This window comes from Hypomesus transpacificus, chromosome 19 (assembly GCF_021917145.1).
Source record: "Hypomesus transpacificus isolate Combined female chromosome 19, fHypTra1, whole genome shotgun sequence".
NCBI classification, from domain to species: domain Eukaryota; kingdom Metazoa; phylum Chordata; class Actinopteri; order Osmeriformes; family Osmeridae; genus Hypomesus; species Hypomesus transpacificus.
Genome location: NC_061078.1, coordinates 1,583,740 through 1,604,667, shown reverse-complemented (window position 1 = coordinate 1,604,667; position 20,928 = coordinate 1,583,740). Strand labels below are relative to the sequence as shown.

The 20,928-nt window shown below is 53.4% G+C and overlaps 1 protein-coding gene across 5 annotated transcripts in view; it reads left to right on the top strand.

Moving 5' to 3' along the window:
* dmxl2 (Dmx-like 2) overlaps positions 1–20,841 on the top strand; it is a 32,101-nt gene extending 11,260 nt beyond the window's left edge. For 2 of the 5 annotated variants that reach the window (XM_047041825.1, XM_047041829.1), the window contains 34 exons: positions 72–301; positions 503–705; positions 1,199–1,320; positions 1,434–1,523; positions 1,959–2,067; positions 3,234–3,353; positions 3,592–3,819; positions 3,960–4,246; positions 4,485–4,657; positions 4,859–5,504; positions 5,782–6,105; positions 6,299–6,418; positions 6,608–6,743; positions 7,323–7,433; positions 7,669–7,838; positions 7,963–8,060; positions 8,716–8,881; positions 9,611–9,875; positions 10,057–10,259; positions 10,377–10,772; positions 10,888–11,070; positions 11,393–11,677; positions 12,379–12,570; positions 12,652–12,728; positions 13,057–13,187; positions 13,849–14,094; positions 15,442–15,522; positions 16,826–17,016; positions 17,273–17,406; positions 17,567–17,652; positions 17,751–17,952; positions 18,424–18,541; positions 19,418–19,483; positions 20,619–20,841. In XM_047041825.1, coding sequence (XP_046897781.1) covers positions 72–301; positions 503–705; positions 1,199–1,320; positions 1,434–1,523; positions 1,959–2,067; positions 3,234–3,353; positions 3,592–3,819; positions 3,960–4,246; positions 4,485–4,657; positions 4,859–5,504; positions 5,782–6,105; positions 6,299–6,418; positions 6,608–6,743; positions 7,323–7,433; positions 7,669–7,838; positions 7,963–8,060; positions 8,716–8,881; positions 9,611–9,875; positions 10,057–10,259; positions 10,377–10,772; positions 10,888–11,070; positions 11,393–11,677; positions 12,379–12,570; positions 12,652–12,728; positions 13,057–13,187; positions 13,849–14,094; positions 15,442–15,522; positions 16,826–17,016; positions 17,273–17,406; positions 17,567–17,652; positions 17,751–17,952; positions 18,424–18,541; positions 19,418–19,483; positions 20,619–20,765 — 6,336 coding nt within the window. In that variant the 3' untranslated portion in view covers positions 20,766–20,841. The remainder of the gene's footprint in view (positions 1–71; positions 302–502; positions 706–1,198; positions 1,321–1,433; positions 1,524–1,958; positions 2,068–3,233; positions 3,354–3,591; positions 3,820–3,959; positions 4,247–4,484; positions 4,658–4,858; positions 5,505–5,781; positions 6,106–6,298; positions 6,419–6,607; positions 6,744–7,322; positions 7,434–7,668; positions 7,839–7,962; positions 8,061–8,715; positions 8,882–9,610; positions 9,876–10,056; positions 10,260–10,376; positions 10,773–10,887; positions 11,071–11,392; positions 11,678–12,378; positions 12,571–12,651; positions 12,729–13,056; positions 13,188–13,848; positions 14,095–15,441; positions 15,523–16,825; positions 17,017–17,272; positions 17,407–17,566; positions 17,653–17,750; positions 17,953–18,423; positions 18,542–19,417; positions 19,484–20,618) is intronic. The other 3 variants (XM_047041827.1, XM_047041826.1, XM_047041828.1) reach the window with 3 other exon arrangements.
* The last annotated feature ends 87 nt before the right edge of the window (positions 20,842–20,928 follow it).

The following is a 20,928-nucleotide window of genomic DNA, read 5'->3' as shown; positions in this document are numbered from 1 at the left end:
ATATTGTTTAGAAAATATCGTAGATATCGCATGTGGTGAAGACTTCTTCTCGATTCCGTTTCCCCCTCCAGTGGTCGGTGACGTTCGCTGAGCTCTCGGCCTTCTCCAACGTTCTGACCGTGTCCCACAAGTTCCGTTACTGCGGCCACCGCTTCCACCTGAACGACCAGGCGTGCCACACAGTCCTGCCCCTGTTGCTCACCTCCTCTCACCACAACGCCCTGCTCACCCCGCCCTCCGCCCCCGGAGCCACCGACGCCGACCAGCCCCCCGCCCTCGCCCCCTCAAAGGGGCTCCACAGGTAGCAATTGAGGGAAGGGGGGGAGGAGGGAAACAAGCAGATAAAGATGGATACAATAGATGACGTTTCTCATAGCAACGCATAGTACAGTATTCCAAAGATTATTTTTTGGGGGGGCAATACCTTGAAATCGTAGTCTGACTATGTGTGCATGTGTTGTATTGTACATGTTTTAACATGTGTTTTTGCCGTGTTCTATAGGATACAGCTGCGCAATGCCGCCACGAGAACCTTCCATGACCCGAAGGCCATCTACAGCGAGCTGATCCTGTGGAGGGTGGACCACATCGGGCCGCTGTCCTGCACCGGGGGGGTGTCAGAGCTGGCCAGGATCAACTCCCTCCACACCTCTGCCTTCAGCAACGTGGCCTGGCTGCCCACCCTGGTCCCCAGCTCTGTCTTAGGTTAGCATACACACACACACCCTGGTCCCCAGCTCTGTCTTAGGTTAGCATACACACACAAACACACACACACACCCTGGCTCTCAGCTCTGTCTTAGGTTGGCACACACACACACACAAACACACACACACAAACACACACACAAACACATACCCTGGCCCACAGCTCTGTCTTAGGTTGGCACACACACATCCAGATCCTCCCATGTATAAATCATATATAACTTCTGAGCTGTTCATAATTCATAAATACACAAATCTAGTAAAAAAAAAAAAGAAAGGGTTCAAAAGGGTCTGTTTTGCTGACTCATTCCAGCCCCTGAATAGAGACGAATTGTTAGGAGAGTGCCATCCAAATAATTAACCGACTGTGAAAAGTCACATTCCTTGAAACGTTCCTTTCAGTCACAGTCCAATAAACCAAACATTGCCGTGGCGACCTGGTCGTTCCTCAGCAGCTCCATGTGACCTCAGCTTGTGTTCGCACACGCAGGTACGTACTGCAACAGTGCCAGCGCGTGCTTCGTAGCGTCAGACGGGACAAACCTGCGCCTGTACCAGGCCGTGGTGGACGCCAGGAAGCTGCTGGACGAACTGTCCGACCCCGAGACGTCTGTGAGTCGTCACGCGCACCCTTTCACAGACGCAGGTTTCCTCCTCGCGGCAGCGTGCTGTGTCGCTGCATGATCCTGGAGTTTGACTGGGATGCTTCTGTGTTTGCTGTGTAGAAACTAGTGGGGGAAGTGTTTAACATCATGAGTCAGCAGTCCACCGCTCGACCAGGGTGCATCATCGAGTTAGACGTCATCACCAACCAGGTGAGAAGAGGGTGTCCTGTCACACACACACACTGTATACACACACACACACACTGTACACACACACACTGTATACACACACACCATCTCATGTTTTACCAGGTTTTCACTAGATAAGTGTTTCTTGTCTTACACAGAGTATGGCATCTTTTTTTGTCCTCTGTCTCTCTTTCGTCTCTCTCTCTCTTTGTCTCTCTTTGTCTCTCTCTGTCTCTCTCTCTGTCTCTTTCGTCTCTCTCTCTCTTTCGTCTCTCTCTCTCTCTCTCTCTCTGTCTCTCTCTCTGTCTCTCTCTCTCTCTCTCTCTCTCTCTCTCTCTCTCTCTCTCTCTGTCTCTCCCTCTCTGTCTCCGTCTCTCCCTCTCTCTGTCTCCCTCTCTCTCTCTCTGTCTCTCTGTCTCCCTCTCTCCCTCTCTGTCTCTCTCTCTGTCCCTGTAGTGTGGCTCCAGCACCCAGCTGCTGCATGTGTTCCAGGAGGACTTCATCCTGGGCTACCATCCCCAGGAGGAGCCAGAGTTGTTCACGCCTGCCTTCCCCTCCACTGAGGGTACACACTACACACACGCTACACACACACATACTAGACACACGCTACACACACGCTACACACACGCTACACACACGCTACACACACACACACTACACACGCTGCACACACGCTACACACACACACTACACACACTACACACACGCTACACACACACATACTAGACACACGCTACACACACACACACTACACACACACACATACTAGACACACGCTACACACATTATACACACACGCTACACACACGCTACACACACACACTACACACGCTGCACACACGCTACACACACACACTACACACACTACACACACGCTACACACACACATACTAGACACACGCTACACACACTATACACACACGCTACACACACGCTACACACACACACACTACACACGCTGCACACACGCTACACACACACTACACACACTACACACACGCTACACACACACATACTAGACACACGCTACACACACTATACACACACGCTACACACACGCTACACACACACACACACACACTACACACGCTGCACACACGCTACACACACACACTACACACACTACACACACGCTACACACACACATACTAGACACACGCTACACACACTATACACACACGCTACACACACGCTACACACACACACACTACACACGCTGCACACACGCTACACACACACTACACACACTACACACACGCTACACACACACATACTAGACACACGCTACACACACACTACACACGCTACACACACGCTAAACACATACTACACACACTATACACACGCTACACACACACTACACACGCTACACACACGCTACACACGCTACACACACGCTACACACACGCTACACACGCTACACACACGCTACACGCGCTACACACACGCTACACACGCTACACACACGCTACACGCGCTACACACACGCTACACACACACGCCACACACACTACACACACATACTCAACACACTATACACACACTCTACACTTGCACACACTATACACACACACTATACACACACACATTACACATACACAGAGAATAGTGTAAACCAATGCACTGCTGCATATTTTTGGGGGAAATCCCAAAGCTCCATGCAGCCATGTTCCTGTGAAGGTGAAAGCCCTGCTCCTGTGCTACAACAGCGTGTTCCTCTCCCTGCAGTGTACGAGGCCCCTCCCTTCTCAGAGAAGTTCTTCCTGGTGGTGATAGAGAAGGACGCGAACAGGAACTCCATCCTGCAGATGTGGCACCTGCACCTCAAGTCTGTTCAAGCCTGCATGGGTGAGTCCGAGCTGCAGTCTGCTCACGCCTGCATGGGTGAGTCCCCGCTGCAGTCTGTGCATGCCTGCATGGGTGAGTCCCCGCTGCAGGGCCAGTGTGGACAGACTGCCTCCTGTCCACCAGCATGGCACTACACTTACACTGACGGTACTCTCGTTTACCTGACGCTTTTATCCAACGCCACATGCAAACAGTGCACATGGAAAGCACTGCCTAATGTGTGTGTGTGTGCGTGCAGACGAGCCGGTGGCAGAGCAGACGTTCCAGAGCCAGCTGATGGTGCCCATGCAGCACCTGAACACAGACTCATCCCCCGACGCCTCCCCTCTCACCTCCCTGCCGCGCTCGGCCTCCACCGCCAACCTGCAGTCAGCCAGCAAGCTGATCCTCAGCTCCCGCCTGGTCTACAGCCAACGCCTGGAGCTGCCCCCCGGCGTGGAAGTCACCCGGGCCACGCCCTCCGCAGGTGGGCCCCGCATGCGCTCGAATCAAGCGTCCGCTGTCATCAGGAACAGCCCCACCTGTCTGGCGTGACGTGTTTGTTTACCGTGCCTCGTGTGTGCCTCGTGTGTGCCTCTTTACGTGTCTCTCCCTCTCTCCCTCCAGGTCACCTTAGCTCCTCCTCCATCTACCCGGTGTGCCTGGCGCCGTACCTGATCGTCACCACCTGCTCCGACTCGCACGTGCGCTTCTGGCGCTGCGCGGTGGAGGGCGAGGAGGGGCAGGAGGAGGGGCAGGAGGAGGGCCGGGCGTACCGCTGGGAGCCCTGGGCCCTGCTGAACGAGGAGGAGGACAACAACAGCTCGGTGTGCGTGTCGGGGCGGCCCGTCGCCGTGTCCTGCTCCTACACCGGACGCCTGGCCGTCTCCTTCAAACAGCCGCGGCCTGAACAGGTGGGTTAGGACACCTTGCAGGGCCTGCTGACACTCCTGGAACCTGACTGACACAGCCTGTTCTATCATATGTTAGATTTGAATTATATTTGTTATTATTTACAGAATACCTACTAATATACCAAACCCTCTCATGGTTTATTGCTTTAGTAATTGAATCTAAATGAATTCAAATGACGTCATATTTTCTTTAAGAAGTAAAAGAAGACAATATTGTCTGACACTGTTTGCTCCCCAGCCCCCGGGCTCAGGAGCAGACTTCTCCATGCACGTGTCCATCTACGAGTGTGAATCGACGGGCGGATCAGAGTGGGTGCTGGAGCAGACCCTCCACCTGGACGACTTCACCAGACCCACCTCCACCCTGGACCCCCGCGTCAGCGTCGACTCCAACCTGTTCGTCTACAGCAGGTGTGTGAAAACACAGGAGCGGTCTCCACTGGCCGTGACCGTGTGTGGTGTGTGTGTCAGTGTGTGTGTCAATGTGTGTGTCAATGTGTGTGTATTGGTGTGAGAGTCAGTGTGTGTGTGTGTGTCAGTGTGTGTATCCGTGTCAGTGTGTGTGTCAGTGTACGTACCAGCTCATCCAGCATCTCCCCCCGTCTCCTGCAGGTCTGACCTGTACATGAGTCGGGACCAGCGCTCCCCCAACATCAAGCACTACGTCCACCTGGACTGGCTGTCCAAGGAGGACGGCTCCCACATCCTCACGGTGGGCGTGGGCTCCAACATCCTCATGTACGGACGCATCTCCGGCGTGGTCAACGAGCAGCCCTCCGGCAAGGACGGCGTGGCCGTCATCACCCTGCCCCTAGGGGGCAGCATCAAGCAGGGCATCCGCTCCCGATGGATCCTGCTGAGGACCGTGGACCTGCTGTCGTCGGTGGACGGAACCCCGTCCCTGCCCGTGTCCCTGTCCTGGGTGAGGGACGGCATCCTGGTGGTGGGCATGGACTGTGAGATGCACGTGTACGCCCAGTGGAAGCAGGACAGGAAGCCGGGCGAGGGCGAGGGCGCGAGCCTGTCGTCCGCCGATAACATCGCGGGCGGGGTGGTGGAGGGGCGGGCGGAGGGGCGGGCCCGGTCCAAGAGCGTGATGGAGGGGACGGTGGCGGTGGACGAGGCACTCGTGGCCCCCGCGGGGCTGCAGGAGGGGGGGCTTTTTGAGGCGGCTCACTCCCTGTCGCCCACCCTGCCACAGTACCACCCCACCCAGCTGCTGGAGCTGATGGACCTGGGCAAGGTCCGGCGTGCCAAGGTGGGTGGGGGTCTGGGGGTGGGTGGGTGTGTGGGTGTGGGGGTCTGGGGGTGGATGGGTGTGTGTGGGGGTCTGGGGGTGGATGGGTGTGTGTGTGTGTGGGGGTCTGGGGTGGATGGGTGTGTGTGTGTGTGGGGGTCTGGGGGTGGATGGGTGTGTGTGGATGTGTTTGTGTGCACCTCTTCTTTTATATTTTTTTGTCATCTGAATGCACCATAATCTTGTATTTACCCATTTCATCATCATCCATCCATCCGTCATCCATCCTCATCCTCAGGCCATCCTGTCTCACCTGGTCAAGTGCATCGCCGGAGAGGTTGCCGTGGTGAGGGACGTGGAGGCGGGCGAGGGCGGGGCCAGAAGACACCTGTCCAGGACCATCAGCGTGAGTGGCAGCACAGCCAAGGACACCATCCTGGCCGGGAGAGACGGCGGGAGAGACTACACGGAGATCAACTCCATCCCCCCGCTGCCCCTCTACGCCCTGCTGTCGGCCGACCTGGACACCTCCTACAAGGGCGGAGACGAGGGGGCCAAGGCCGGCATGGAGGGGGAGGGGCCCCAGACCAGCGCGGAGAACCAGTACTCTGATCTGTTCCAGGTACGCTTGCGTAGCCTATAAAGCGCAGCCCGGGTTTGAATCCGGCCCCCGGCCCTTTGATGCATGTCTTTGCTCTCTCTCTCTCTCTCCCCCTCTCTCCCTAGCTTTCCTGTCACACTTCACTTGAAACTGGCAAAAGCGGCAGAAAAATGCCCCAAAATATATCTTTAATGCATAACACCCTCCTCCCCAGGTGCAGGCAGTGACCACGGACGACTTTGTGAACTTCGCCACAGAGAAGGTGGAGAAGAAGTCTCGGGTCATCAACCTGTCTCAGTACGGACCCACGTACTTTGGACCGGAGCATGCCCAGGTACACTGCCCGGTCTCCTCCTCCCCCTCCTCGCTGCAGCTGATTATTAAATGAAAGCATTATATGTAAATACATATTATTGTTAAATTAACACATTATTATTATGATTGATGAAGAATGTAACTCTGACTTCCTGCCTCGGTCCTGCCTCGGTCCTGCCTCCATCCTGCCTCCGTCCTGCCTCCTCAGGTGTTGTCCAGTCACCTGATGCACTCCAGCCTCCCCGGTCTGACCAGACTGGAGCAGATGTTCCTGGTGGCCCTGGCTGATACAGTGGCCACCACCAGCGCTGAGGTCAGCAGCTCCACTGACAAGCAGTACACAGGTGAGTGTGTGGATGAGACCAGGGGGTGGGGGTTGTATGCTGAGTGTGTGTGTGAGCGTGCGTCTGGCTGTCTTATTCAAGGTATGTAAGGCCAGCCTGACTGCCCGGGAACCCACTGAAGGCTCTTCTATTTTCTAATAAAAGGCTTAATAGACGTTTCTAGAAATAACATCTAATCGCGCCTGAAACTTGATTGTAAGTTTGGGTTTACGGATGCTTTCACCAGCCATCCCAAACAACTAATCAGAAACACACACACACACAACCTCACACACACACACACACACTTAAGCACACACACACACACACAGCCACTTTGAACACTTCATAGTTATCTTTGTCTCTCTACCTCCAGTTTCAATCATGTTTATTTAGTCTTTTGGGAGGAAGTGGAGAACAGGAGTGAACAGAGCGTTCCGTGGTTGAGTAAGCATGGAGACGGGGGCCAGGGGGCTCAGGGACATCCCGGCAGGCCTGTCTGGACCTGCGTCCGCCCTAGGACAGCGCTGGCTGTGGCGCTGGTCCGATGGTGGCTGTGTTCTAACATGTCTGTGTGTGGGGGGGGCTCTCTCTCTGCAGGGGGCGAGGCTCTGGATGAGTGTGGGCTGAGGTACCTGCTGGCCATGCGCCTGCACACCTGTCTCCTCACCTCGCTGCCTCCTCTGTACCGCATGCAGCTGCTGCACCAAGGTGGGCCGCACGCTCAAACACACACTTACTGAGTTTGCTTCATCGAATTTCATGTATCAGAGCTGCAGAGGGTGGAAAATAGTCATTAGGGGTCAATAATTGGGTCACTAATTGGGTTATTTCATTGCTACGCAGCACAATCGTTTTTTTTATGACCTTGAATGGAGTTGCTGCTGTGTGTGTGTGTGTGGTTTCAGTTGGGTAACTTCTGTGTTTGTGTGTGTGTGTGTCCCAGGCCTGTCGACGTGCCACTTTGCCTGGGCGTTCCACTCCGAGGCGGAGGAGGAGATGCTGAACATGATCCCGGCCATGCAACGTGGAGACCCCCAGTGGTCTGAGCTCAAGGCGGTCGGGGTGGGCTGGTGGATCCGCAACATCAACACCCTCCGCAAGATGGTGGAGAAGGTAACCTGCCCCATCCTCTCAGTCTGCCAGCGCATTCTTCAACGCCTCTATGTCTGACCACCAAGTTTGCAACCACTTCCCACTGCTACAAACGTCACAGCACTGTGTGTGTGTGTGTGTTCAGGTGGGCAAAGCTGCGTTCCAGAGGAACAATGACCCCTTAGATGCTGCTCTGTTCTTTCTGGCCATGAAGAAGAAGGCTGTGCTCTGGGGCCTGTTCAGGTAAGATCACCACGCCCAGCCCTGACCAGCTGCCTCAACTTAACCAACCCTAACCAACCCTAACCAACCCTAACCAACCCTAACCAACCCTAACTACCATACTGTGGCAACACACAGTCACACTGTAGTAACACAGTCACACTGTAGTAACACAGTCATACTGTAGTAACAGTCATACTGTAGTAATACAGTCCTACTGTAGTAACACAGTCATACTGTAGTAACAGTCATACTGTAGTAACACAGTCACACTGCAGTAACACAGTCACACTGTAGTAACACAGTCACTCTGCAGTAACACAGTCACACTGCAGTAACACAGTCACATTGTAGTAACACAGTCACACTGTAGTAACACAGTCATATTGTAGTAACACAGTCACACTGTAGTAACACAGTCACACTGTAGTAACACAGTCACACTGTAGTAACAGTCACACTGTAGTAACACAGTCACACTGTAGTAACACAGTCATACTGTAGTAACACAGTCATACTGTAGTAACACAGTCACACTGTAGTAACACAGTCACACTGCAGTAACACAGTCACACTGTAGTAACACAGTCACACTGTAGTAACACAGTCATACTGTAGTAACACAGTCATACTGTAGTAACACAGTCACTCTGTGGCGTGGTCGTGTCTCTCCCAGGTCCCAGCACGACGAGAAGATGACCACGTTCTTCAAGAACAACTTCAGCGAGGACCGCTGGCGTAAGGCTGCCCTGAAGAACGCTTTCTCCCTGCTGGGCAAGCAGCGCTTTGAGCAGTCTGCTGCCTTCTTCCTGCTGGCCGGCTCCCTCAAAGACGCCATGGAGGTATGGACACACACACACACACACCCTCTCACTGGGCTTTCAACACTCAGTGTAGAGATGGGATGGAGTCATTCTCTGTGTGTCAGACATGGGCTATAGCTGTGCTACAGTGCAGCGGCAGCATAGGAGAAGACTTAGCCTAAACGTCAGAGATAACAGCAGCATTGAAAGGTCTACTTAGTTTACCTTGGGCCGAGTCTTCCAAACCACAGTCAAAACACACAGATAGGAAGAGCCCAGGGGTTACTACCGTGGAGAATGGACCTGACTCTGCAAGCGACGTTGAAAAGTCGAGTTGGTGGAATCGTTTTGCGATGTAATAGTATTCTTAGCATTACAGGCAATTTAATGTATTTTGTTAGAATCACAACAATATGTTCAGTTCTGAGCTATAAACTGAATTTCACAGAGACAAAACAGGATTTCAAGCACAGTGTCTTTTTCAACATGCCTGACTCTTTAGCTGACTCTGTGGAGGTGACACTGAGGTGACACTGAGGTGACCTTCAGACCGTGTCTCTGGGGGTCAGATGGCTGAGCCGTCAGGGAATCGCGCTATTAATCAGAGGTTTGCCGGTTTGATTCCCGGCAGTGAAAAACGACTTTGTGTCCTTTTGCAAGGCACTACACCCTACTTGCCTCGGGGGGAATGTCCCTGTACTTACTGTAAGTCGCTCTGGATAAGAGTGTCTGCTAAATGACTAAATGTAAATGTCTCTGGTCGTCTAGGTGTTGCTGGAGAAGATGGAGGATATCCAGCTGGCCATGGTGGTGGCTAGGCTGTATGAGGCCGACTACGAGAGCTCCTCCACCTGCCAGGGCATCCTGTTTGAGAAGGTGCTCGGCTGCAACAGGGACGGCAGCGGATACCACTGCACCAAACTCCACCCTGACCCCTTCCTGCGGAGCATAGCCTTCTGGATCATGAAGGACTACACCAAAGCCCTGGACACGCTCCTAGAGCGGATCCCCAAAGAGGACGAAGAGAACCCCGGTGAGGAGAACCCAGTTGTTCCAATAAAGTGAAACCCGTTGTTTTGCGGTAAAAACTGTACCACTGGTTACTTTCACAGTCTCTCCCTGCCCTTCCTGTCACACTTCACTTAAATATCCGTCTAATAAAACAAAAAAAGGCCCCCAAAAATATATATACATTATTTTTTGTTTTTCCTCAGATACGATGGTACGATCCTGCAACCCGGTGGTGTTTAGTTTCTATAACTACCTGAGGACACACCCCCTCATCATCCGCCGTCACTACGGCCAGCCGAACGGCACCCCGGCCAGCGCGGGCCTCACGTCGGAGAGGAGCAGCGCGGACGAGATCAACCTCATAGAGCGCAAGCTGTTCTTCACCACCGCCAACGCACACTTCAAGGTGAGGCCCCGCGGCCGTGAGCTCCACGGGCTCGCTGGTCAGACCCTCTCTGTGGTACGTGTGCTCTGTTTACCATCACCATAACCCGTGTCCCTGTACTTTACGATGACTCCACAGGTGGGCTGTCCAGTGCTAGCCCTGGAGGTACTCTCCAAGATCCCCAAGGTTACCAAGAAGTCTGGCTCTTCGTCCCAAAGCATAGGCCCGTCCGTGGCCAACGTCAGCTCCAGACAGCCCCTGGAGAATGGGACCCGGGGGGGGGGCATAGACTGGGGCGGTCCTCCCCCAGCCGCCCCTGCCCAGGCCTGGGGAGAGGAGAGCTCTGCCGCCCTGGACTGGGGTCAGCCTCTGGTCAAGCTGGAGGACGATGGGCTGCAGCTGGACTGGGGAGTGGACAAGGAGGACGAGGAGGAGGATGATGATGACGGAGGTCTGACGATGGGGCGGCCAGAGGGCAAGGCAGAGGAGGTGTCGGGGGGAGAGAGACCTGGGATGCAGAGAGAGGATTCTCAGGTAGGACATGCTCCATGACACAGAATATAACAGAAAGCCTGTCTATAGACATGGATCATTCCAATAACAGTTTAGGTTTTTTGAAAGTGTTTTTTTTCCATTGGCGCGCCGGCAGGGTGAGTCAGAGGTGGACGTGATAGCTGAGCAGCTGAAGTTCCGGGCGTGTCTGAAGATCCTGATGACGGAGCTGCGGACCCTAGCCACGGGCTTCGAGGTGGACGGTGGAAAGCTGCGCTTCCAGCTCTACAGCTGGCTGGAGAAGGAGATCGGAGCCATGCACAGGATCTGTAACTACAAGGTACGCCTACGCCGCCAAACTAGGGGTGGGGGAAAAAAATCGATTCACATTTGAATCGCGATTCAGTCTTCTAGCCATTCACAAATGTTAAAAATCGAAATAATTATAATTGTAATGTTATTTTTTTAAACATTTATTTTAAAACTTCATGATTCGAATCAAACTACGTATTATTTTGAACGCAAATGTAGTTAAACCATAGCAAGCTCATAACAAAAATGTTTGCGCTTAAATTCGATAGGGCATTTGTTGCAGCGTAGACAACAAGCATCAACTAGCGATGTCGTGTCGTGTCGATATCCGTGCTTGTCTACCCCCACAGGTGAAGGGGAAGGAAGAAGCGAAGGAGGTGGAGAAGTGGGGGGAGGCAGAAGGAGACTTCCAGGAGGACGACCGCACGGAGGCCGGGGCGTACGAGCGCCACCAGCTGGAGCGTCGACGCCTCCAGGCCAAGCAGCTGCACGCGGAGCGCCGCAAGGCCTGGCTCAGGAAGAACCAGGCGCTGCTCAGGGTGTTCCTGTCCTACTGCAGCCTGCACGGGGCCAAGGGCGGAGGGGTCACCTCCGTACGCATGGAGCTCATCTTCCTGCTGCAGGAGAGCCAGCAGGTACACACACACAGGGAGTCAGACGGGGGTCAGATGGCTGAGCGGTTAAGGAGTCGGGCTATTAATCAGAAGGTTGCCGGTTCGATTGCTGGCCGTGCTAAATGACATTGTATCCTTGGGCAAGGCACTTGACCCTACTTGCCTCGGGGAGAACGTCCCTGTACTTACTGTAAGTCGCTCTGGATAAGAGCGTCTGCTAAATGACTAAATGTAATGTAATAAATACGACTTTACTAGCCCACGTAAACCCACGTTAACGCTTGAAGTCTTCAGACATCTGGTTGAAGCTGTTTGGTTCGCTGGGTCTTTCACTGCTGGGAGCGCGCGGAGGTCGATCTCACCGTGCTGCAGCCAGTGAGGAGCTATAGGAAAAGTGTTTTTATTTTGTTCTTTTAATCTTTATTATGATTCTTAAACTGAATGTTGTGTTCCCAGTTAAGGGTGGTGATGGCCGCAGGTTTTAACCAAGTGTCTGAATCTTTTAACATTTAGAACTAGAGCATTCGTTTAGCCAGTTAACGACTACACAGTTAATTATGAGCATCCCCATTTAAAACATCTATGATGTTTGTAAGGCAACACTTTAGATTTTTTTCGTATATATATATTCTAAATTATTCTTGTGTTTTCATCCTAAAAAAAAACTATTCTGTGATCAAATGGCATTCCTGATGTCTTGTTTTGGCTGCTCTGCCGTTCAGGAGACCACAGTGAAGCAGCTCCAGTCTCCGCTGCCCCTGCCCACCACCCTCCCCCTGCTGTCAGCCAGCATAGCGCCCACCAAGACCGTCATCGCCAACCCCGTGCTGCACCTCAGCAACCACATCCACGACATCCTCCACACCATCACCCTCATGGAGCTGCCTCCCCACCCAGACCTCATGGACGACAGGGTGAGGCTCTGGGAATACACAGCCAGCCAACTGAGAACTTGACCAGGGACGTTCTGACGTGTTGTTTTCCTGTCACCTCAGGTGATTGCTCTACACACCCTGGCTGCCTCTCTATCTGCCTGCATCTACCAAGCCCTGTGTGACAGCCACAGCTATAGGTAGGAGCGCACACACATACATGCACGCTCTGTAAGTAGTAGGGGTGGGAACCTTTTGGTACCTCACGATTCGAAAAGATTCTTGGGGTCACGAAATCGATAAAAAATCCTTTCACGATTTATTTTAATTTTTAACTTTAAAATAGTTATCTCCTAGGCAGTAGTTATCTCCTAGGCAGTAGTTATCTCCTAGGCAGTAGTTATCTCCCAGGCAGTAGTTATCTCCTAGGCAGTAGTTATCTCCTAGGCTGTTTGAAATGCAAGGTACTGTCTATCCCCAACCCCCTCAACCACTGACACGTACTCGCTGTCCCATAATGCCTTGCAGCAGTCAGGCGGAGGCCAACCAGTTCACAGGGATGGTGTACCAGGGCCTACTGCTCAGTGAGAGGAGAAGACTGCGTACGGAGAGCATCGAGGAGCACGCCACCCCAAGCTCCGCCCCCTCACAGTGGCCTGGTAACACACACACACCAAGCTCCGCCCCCTCACAGTGGCCTGGTAACACACACACCAAGCTCCGCCCCCTCACAGTGGCCTGGTAACACACACACCAAGCTCCGCCCCCTCACAGTGGCCTGGTAACAGACACCACCCCTACCTGACCTAGCAGAACTGCATTCACTGAGACTGGAGCTCTCTGTGTTAGCCTGCACTGAGGGAGAGGAGAGCCAGATGGTGTTCAGTAGTGAGACCACATGAGCCTTTAGGGGGGGGAACAGATGACATAAGAACATCACGCTATCTCAACACACTCCTGTAAAATCCCTTTCAAATCATATTCAGTTATGTATTTATTTTTGCTTGTGCAAATGTATTGAATCAAATCACGTTCTTTGGAGAAAAAATTAATAATTTGCCTGGGCAAAAATAATAATAATAATTGTATAGATTTTTTTTTTGCCTGGGCAAAAAAGCTGATCACTTCCTTTCAACAACAACAGAAAAAAAATCCCTTTTTTTTTTTTGCCTCGGCAAAAATAATCACTTCCTTTCAAAAAAAGAAAAAGCATCATTATTGTATTTTTTGCCTGGCCAAAAAATCGAATCACTTCCTTCCTTTCAACAACAACACAAATAATTATTCCGTTTTTTTAAATAGTATTTCTTGTGTGTGCAGGTGTGTCTTCCCTGATCTCGCTGGTTCAGTCTGCCAGGGAGCAGGACCAGCCCAGGCTGAACGTGCTGCTGTGTGAGGCCGTGGTGGCTGTCTATCTGTCCCTGCTCATCCACGGCCTGGGCACTCACTCTGGGAACGAGCTGTTCCGCCTGGCCGCGCACCCCCTCAACAACCGCATGTGGGCCGCTGTCTTCGGGGGAGGGGCCAAGGTCATCATCAAGCCCAAACGTCCCGAGATAGCTCCAGGTAGACCACGCCCTCTCTCTCCAACGCTCCCCACCCTCCCTTCTCTCTTCTGGGTCTCACCTTCTCTTTTCTCCGGCTGTTCTCCTGGTGCTCTGGACTCGCCTGGTGCTACCCTCTCTTCATCACTCTACCTCCTCCGCACTCTTCCTCTTCTACTTCCCCTGACACACTCCGGTGTGTCAGGATGTGCCCTGTGTGGAGACTGACCTGTGTGTCAGGATGTGCTCTGTGTGGAGACTGGCCTGTGTGTCAGGATGTGCTCTGTGTGGAGACTGGCCTGTGTGTCAGGATGTGCTCTGCTCTGTGTGGAGACTGGCCTGTGTGTCAGGATGTGCTCTTCCCTGTGTGGAGACTGGCCTGTGTGTCAGGATGTGCTCTGCCCTGTGTGGAGACTGGCCTGTGTGTCAGGATGTGCTCTGCCCTGTGACAGCGGAGTTCATACCAGCCTCACCTGACGACGGTCAGGGAGCGGAGAGGCCTGAGCGTGATGAGGCCCCCCCCCACGCTCACTGTCACCCAGCCCCCTCAGAGACCCCCTCAGAGACCCCCTCAGAGACCCCCTCAGAGACCCCCTCAGAGACCCCCTGGCCCCCCTCGTCCAGGGGGAGTTGGTCTGGTCCCATCACCCCATGACAGCAGTGAGTTTCCCTGTTTGGGGTTTGCAGTGCTGGATTTGTAGTGCTGGATTTGCAGTGCTGGATTTGCAGTGCTGGATTTGCAATGCTGGATTTGCAGTTCCTGGTTTGCAGTGCTGGTTTGCAGTTCCTGGTTTTCAGTGATGGTTTGCAGTGATGGTTTACAGTGCTGGTTTGCAATTCCTGGTTTGCAGTTCCTGGTTTGCAGTGCAGTACACGTGGGTGGGGAGCTTTGGTCCTTCCTGTGGTGAGCAGGAACATGGCTGTCTTTCCCAGGTTTAAAGTGCTGCAACGGTTTCATGTTTGTCTCCTGTGTCATATCCTCTCATCCCATGACTGTGGGATTGCAGGAGTGTGTGTGTTTTCATTGCATGGCATGAATATTTTGCTCACTGGGTTCATGTACCACATGTGCTGAGGCCTTACTGCAGCGGCCGGGGTTCGAATCCCTCCTGAGACCCCCTGGTGCATGTGCATGTGTTCCCCTCTCTCACTGTCTCCATTGCCTTTTCTGGCTACCTTTGTATACTATCCAATAAAGCATGAAAAAGCCAAGTAAATCGATACAAAAAGTATATATAAAATACATATATATACTATGTACTGTGCATTGCCAACCATCTCATCTCGTATTGTTGTATGTATGTGTGTGCGTGTGTGTGTGTGTGTGTGTGTGTGTGTGTGTGTGTGTGTGTGTGTGTGACCGGAGCAGCGGTCAAGCCAGCAGAGACCTGGACAGAGCCGTTCCCTGAGCCTGCAGCTGCTGCTGACTCAGACAGTAAGGCTAAAGCAGGTACACGCGCCGCCGTCAGCGCTGTCTCTAGCTGTCTCTAGCTGCCTGTAGGGCCAGGGTGTGGTGGGGTCACTCCTAAACTGTGTAGCTGCTGTGATGTGGTGGGGTCACTCCTAGACTGTGTAGCTGTTGTGGGTGTGGTGGGGTCACTCCTAGACTGTGTGTAGCGTGCAGGTAGCTTGCACCACGGTGTTACAGCTGACTGGCGTCGCGGGTGAGTATGGCGGTGTTCCTCTGTGAACGTGATAGGTGTTGTAGCTGAGTCCCCCCTCTAGTTGAAACCTTTATGGACTGTGCTGGAGAGGGAATCACTCAGACAAGTTTCAGTGCAGGATCTGGCCTCGAGCTGCGGTGCGGTGAGGACTATCAGACTAGTACCTGGCTCTCACACCTTTGTTTACTTGTCATTAATATTCCTGCGTGAGCAGCCTAAGCCTAACCCTGCGGTGCTCAGGACAGGCAGGGTGGAGGCAGGGTGGAGGCAGGGTGGAGGCAGGGTGGAGGCAGGGTGGAGGCAGGGTGGAGGCAGGGTGGAGGCAGGGTGGAGGAGGACATGTGCTGTCAGATCAGGTGTCTGATGTCTACATAGAGCTGCGTGTTTAAAGGACTCGACAGAAGGATAAGACGAGGTGAGGGGAGCTAAATGCCAACAAGTCGATAGGAATCAGTCTTCTAAATGTTAATTCCGTTCCTCTTTCAGACACACTCTTAGAGACACACAAATACATACACACACTTTTTCAAGATGAGAGGACTATAGATTATTCAGAGCGAAGAAAATAGAGTAATAATTCAAAGGCAAATACTCAATATTTTCTTTCTGAGGCGACAATCTGTGTTCTTATTTGGCCATGTTTATGTATCCATCGTTCATTTTCCTTATGTTTTTCTTTATTCATATCAACAGTGTGTCTAATTGTTTAGGTCAGACCGTTGTGTGATGTGGTGGAGGTCTGTGTGTGCTGTAGCGTACCGTGTGTGTGTGAAACGTCTGCGTCTAACGTCTGGTCTGGTTTGTGTCTCATCTGTCTGGTTTTCCTCAGAGGTACCTGAGATAGTCACCCAGGATAACTGTACAGGTTTGTGTACAACCACGTGTGTGCCTCTGTGTGTATTTCCTTTCTCTTTTTGTGTGTGTGCGTCTTCGTGTGTGTGTGTGTACAGTATGTGTCTGAGACACTGCTGTCTGAGTGTAGACAGTACCAAATACCTTCCTCAGCATCCTCTGAATCTATCACTCCCTGACTCTGGACCAGTCACTGGTTTAGCCCTCTAACCCTGCTTCCCCCCCCCCTCCCCCCAGCCGTGCCCCCCCCGCCCCCGGCGGAGGATGTGGACCGGCACAGGCGCAGGTTCAACATGCGGATGCTGGTCCCTGGGCGTCCGGTGAAGGAGACCCCGGCCACGCCCCCGCCCGTGCCCCCAGAGAGGCCCACCTACCGGGAGAAGTTCATCCCCCCGGAGCTGAGCATGTGGGACTACTTTGTGGCTAAAGTAAGACACCCTGCCGCCAGCCACCAGGCAGATCCTAAGTGGGACATGAGACACTGTAGAGCTCATCAGCTGGAGCATTTGGCTAAGCTAATGTACTGTCTCACCCTCTCTCTCTATCTCTCTCTCTCTCTCTCTCTCTCTCTCTCTCTCTGTGTCTCTCGGTCTCTCTCTCTCTCTCTCTCTCTCTCTCTCTCTCTCTCTCTGTCTCTCTCCGTCTCTCCGTCTCTCGGTCTCTCTCTCTCTCTCCCTCCCTCAGCCCTTCCTGCCTCTGTCAGACAGCGGTGCTCTGTACGACTCGGACGAGAGCGGCGCTGAGGAGGAAGAGGACGATGATGACGCCTTCCTCTCTGACACCCAGATGACGGAGCACTCGGACCCCAACTCCTACAGGTGGGACTGGACCCCCGACCCCCCCCCCCGACCTCCCCTGACCCACAGGAACTGCTCCTTTCCTCTTCCTGTTCTGATAACGTGCCCGTCATGGTTATTAAAGATGGTTATTAGGGTAGTTTCCTGTTCTGACCATGTGACCTCTCTCCCTGCCCTACAGCTGGTCTCTGATCCGTCTAGTGATGGTGAAACTGGCTCTGAACAACGTCAAGACGTTCCTCCCCCTCACCGGCCTCGACTTCACAGGTACCACACACACACACACACACACACACACAGCCAGACCTCCTCCCAGATTGAGCTTGAGACTGAAGACATGGTCCCTGTGTGTGTGTGTGTGTCAGACCTGCCCGTGACCTCCCCCCTGAGCAACGCCGTGCTGAAGACCCTGGAGAACTGGGAGCAGATGATGCTGGAGAGGATGAACAAGTTTGACGGCCCCCCGCCCAACTACATCAACACCTACCCCACCGACCTCACCGCTGGGGGTGGGCCAGCCATCCTCAGACACAAGGCCATGCTGGAGCCTGACAACACACCCTTCAAGTGAGCACACACACATATACAACACACACACACACATATACATGACACACACACACACATATACATGACACACACACACATACAAGACACACCCACACACACACACACACACACATACTGGAACCGAGTACCAATGGCAGTGTTAGAAACACTAAGGTACTCAGGTGCTACCTTCTCTCCTCTTCCTCTCTCTACCTCCTCCGCACTCTTCCTCTCTCCTCCACACTCTTCCTCTCTCCTCCACACTCCTCCTCTCTCCTCCACACTCCTCCTCTCTCCTCCACACTTTTCCTCTCTCCTCCACACTCTTCCTCTCTCCTCCACACTCTTCCTCTCTCCTCCACACTCCTCCTCTCTCTACCTCGTCCACACTCTTTCTCCTCTCCTCCTTCCTCCGTAATGCCGTAGGGTCAGACGTCTCGGCACCATGTCTGACACTGAGCTGTGTGTATGTGTGTGTTTGCATGTCAGGAACAAGAACCACGTGTCGTTCCCCGCCAGGCGTCTGTGGCACTACCTGGTGAAGCAGGACCTCCTGCAGGACACTCTGATCCGCTACATCTTCACTAAGAAGAGGAAGCAGAGCGAGGTACAGTGGAGGAGAGCGCCCTGCTGCATTCCCTGGTTCTGACGCTGGTACTGTGTGGGATCATTATCATGCCCTGGTTCTGCTGCTGGTACTGTGTGGGATCATTATCATGCCCTGGTTCTGCTGCTGGTACTGTGTGGGATCATTATCATGCCCTGGTTCTGCTGCTGGTACTGTGTGGGATCATTATCATGCCCTGGTTCTGCTGCTGGTACTGGGTGATCATTATCATCTCCGTTCTTCTAGAACACCACAATACACCATGAGTTCTCCTCCCCTTAGTTCAAGGTGATCTGCATGCATTTGCCCTTGTCCTAAGGTTCCCTTGAAGCACACACATGCACACAGTTTTATTATTGTTTTGCCTTGACAGAATCCACTGAACTTCTCTGATTGATAATAGCTTACTATTTGGCCTCATGATCCTATCTCCAGACCACAGGCTGTAACAAAGACGCTACATTAGCTCCTCTGATTGAATCAAGACTGCAGACTTCAAATCTGTGTTATCGAGACCCACCCCCCCCCCCCCACCCCCCCCCCCCAAAAAAAAGACGATTTGAGTCCCAACTGTTAAAACAGACTTGACGTTCTAGGCTCTTGGAGGTTGAAGGTAAGTTGTTCATGTGTTGGCATCAGAACCATGTTTGGCACATCCATGTTGGCAGCTGGCTGGTCACCACAGTCCTTCCATGGGCACATTGGCAGAGATGTGGTCTGGGTAGGCACTCTCATTGACCGAGTGTGTGGCCGGACAACCCTGTTCATTTTTATGATTTCCCCACCCCCCATCTCACGTTGTGTCTTTCTGTTTGTGCACGTGTTTTGTCTTGTGACGTGTCTGTGTGTGTGTGCTGTGCGTATTGTGTCGTGTAGTCTGTAGACAACCATGTGGACCATCTCAATCCAAACAGCATAGCAGGAGCTCTCAGGTCCAGCAAGGTAGTATGCCTGCCACCCACCCCTCGGCCTGCCTGTCTGTCTGGGCCTGTCGCTAGCCCACCCTGCTGGGAAGGACAACCAGCCACAACTTTCTGAGGGTTGTTTTGTCTGCTAGTAGTTAGTGGGGGACTGTGGGTTCGTACTGGTTTAATGCTACCGTTAAATTGGAGAAAAGTTCCTCTCGTGATTTGAGAGGAGGGTTTGCATGTCCTGTCAAGTGTGAGCAGATAGAGATGACCCTCTCTCTCTGCGTGTGTCTGGGTTTCTGTCTGGGTTCTCCTGACCAATCACAGCCCTCTGGGGGCCGCTTCAACCCTCACCTCAGCTAACCTCCACCCTCCTCACAGCTCCGGGGTCTGCTGCTGCTCCACTAACACGTCACCCTCCGTCACCCTCCCTGGTCACAAACACTTGCTAACCCCCCCCTCCCCTCCCCGCAGCGGAGTCCCTCTGAGGCCTGGTGCCGCTGACCTCTGCTTGCTCACCTCTGTGTCTGGGTCCTGTCTGGGCTGCCTGGGTCTGGGCCCTGCCTGGGTCTGGGTCCGGTCTGGGCTGCCTGGGTCTGAGCTGCCTGGGTCTGGTCTGCCTGGGTCTGGGCCCTGCCTGGGCCTGGGTCCTGCCTGAGTCTGGGTCCTGCCTGGGTCTGGGTCCTGCCTGGGTCTGGGTCCTGCCTAGGTCTGGGCTGCCTGGGTCTGGGTCCTGCCTGGGTCTGGGCCCTGCCTGGGCCTGGGTCCTGCCTGAGTCTGGGCCCTGCCTGGGCCTGGGTCCTGCCTGAGTCTGGGTCCTGCCTGGGTCTGGGCTGCCTGGGTCTGGGCCCTGCCTGGGTCTGGGCTGCCTGGGTCTGGGTCCTGCCTGGGTCTGGGCCCTGCCTGGGTCTGGGCTGCCTGGGTCTGGGTCCTGCCTGGGTCTGGGCCCTGCCTGGGTCTGGGTCCTGCCTGGGTCTGGGCCCTGCCTGGGTCTGGGCTGCCTGGGTCTGGGCCCTGCCTGGGTCTGGGCTGCCTGGGTCTGGGCCCTGCCTGGGTCTGGGCCCTGCCTGGGTCTGGGTCCTGCCTGGGTCTGGGTCCGGTCTGGGCTGCCTGGGTCTGGGCTGCCTGTGCTTGCTCTGAGGGATGACGTTGGGATGATTTGTTTCCAGGTGGAGGCGGATCTGGGCTACCCAGGAGGCAAGGCGAAAATCATCCACAAGGAGTCGGATATTATCATGGCCTTTGCTATAAACAGGGTAAGACTAGGGGGTATATACACACACACAGAAAAGCCACCCACGATTGGTTTACGTTAATGTTGTCTTAAATACACATATTTTATGTCTTCTGTATTTGTGCGGCAGTATCAAATCGCAGTGTTGAGAAAAGTTTTGTTTCGTCTTATACTTTGTATAATTCTTTTTTGTCGAACAAAAAAACATGATTTGTGACTTTTACAGAGTACTGTGCATCATGTGC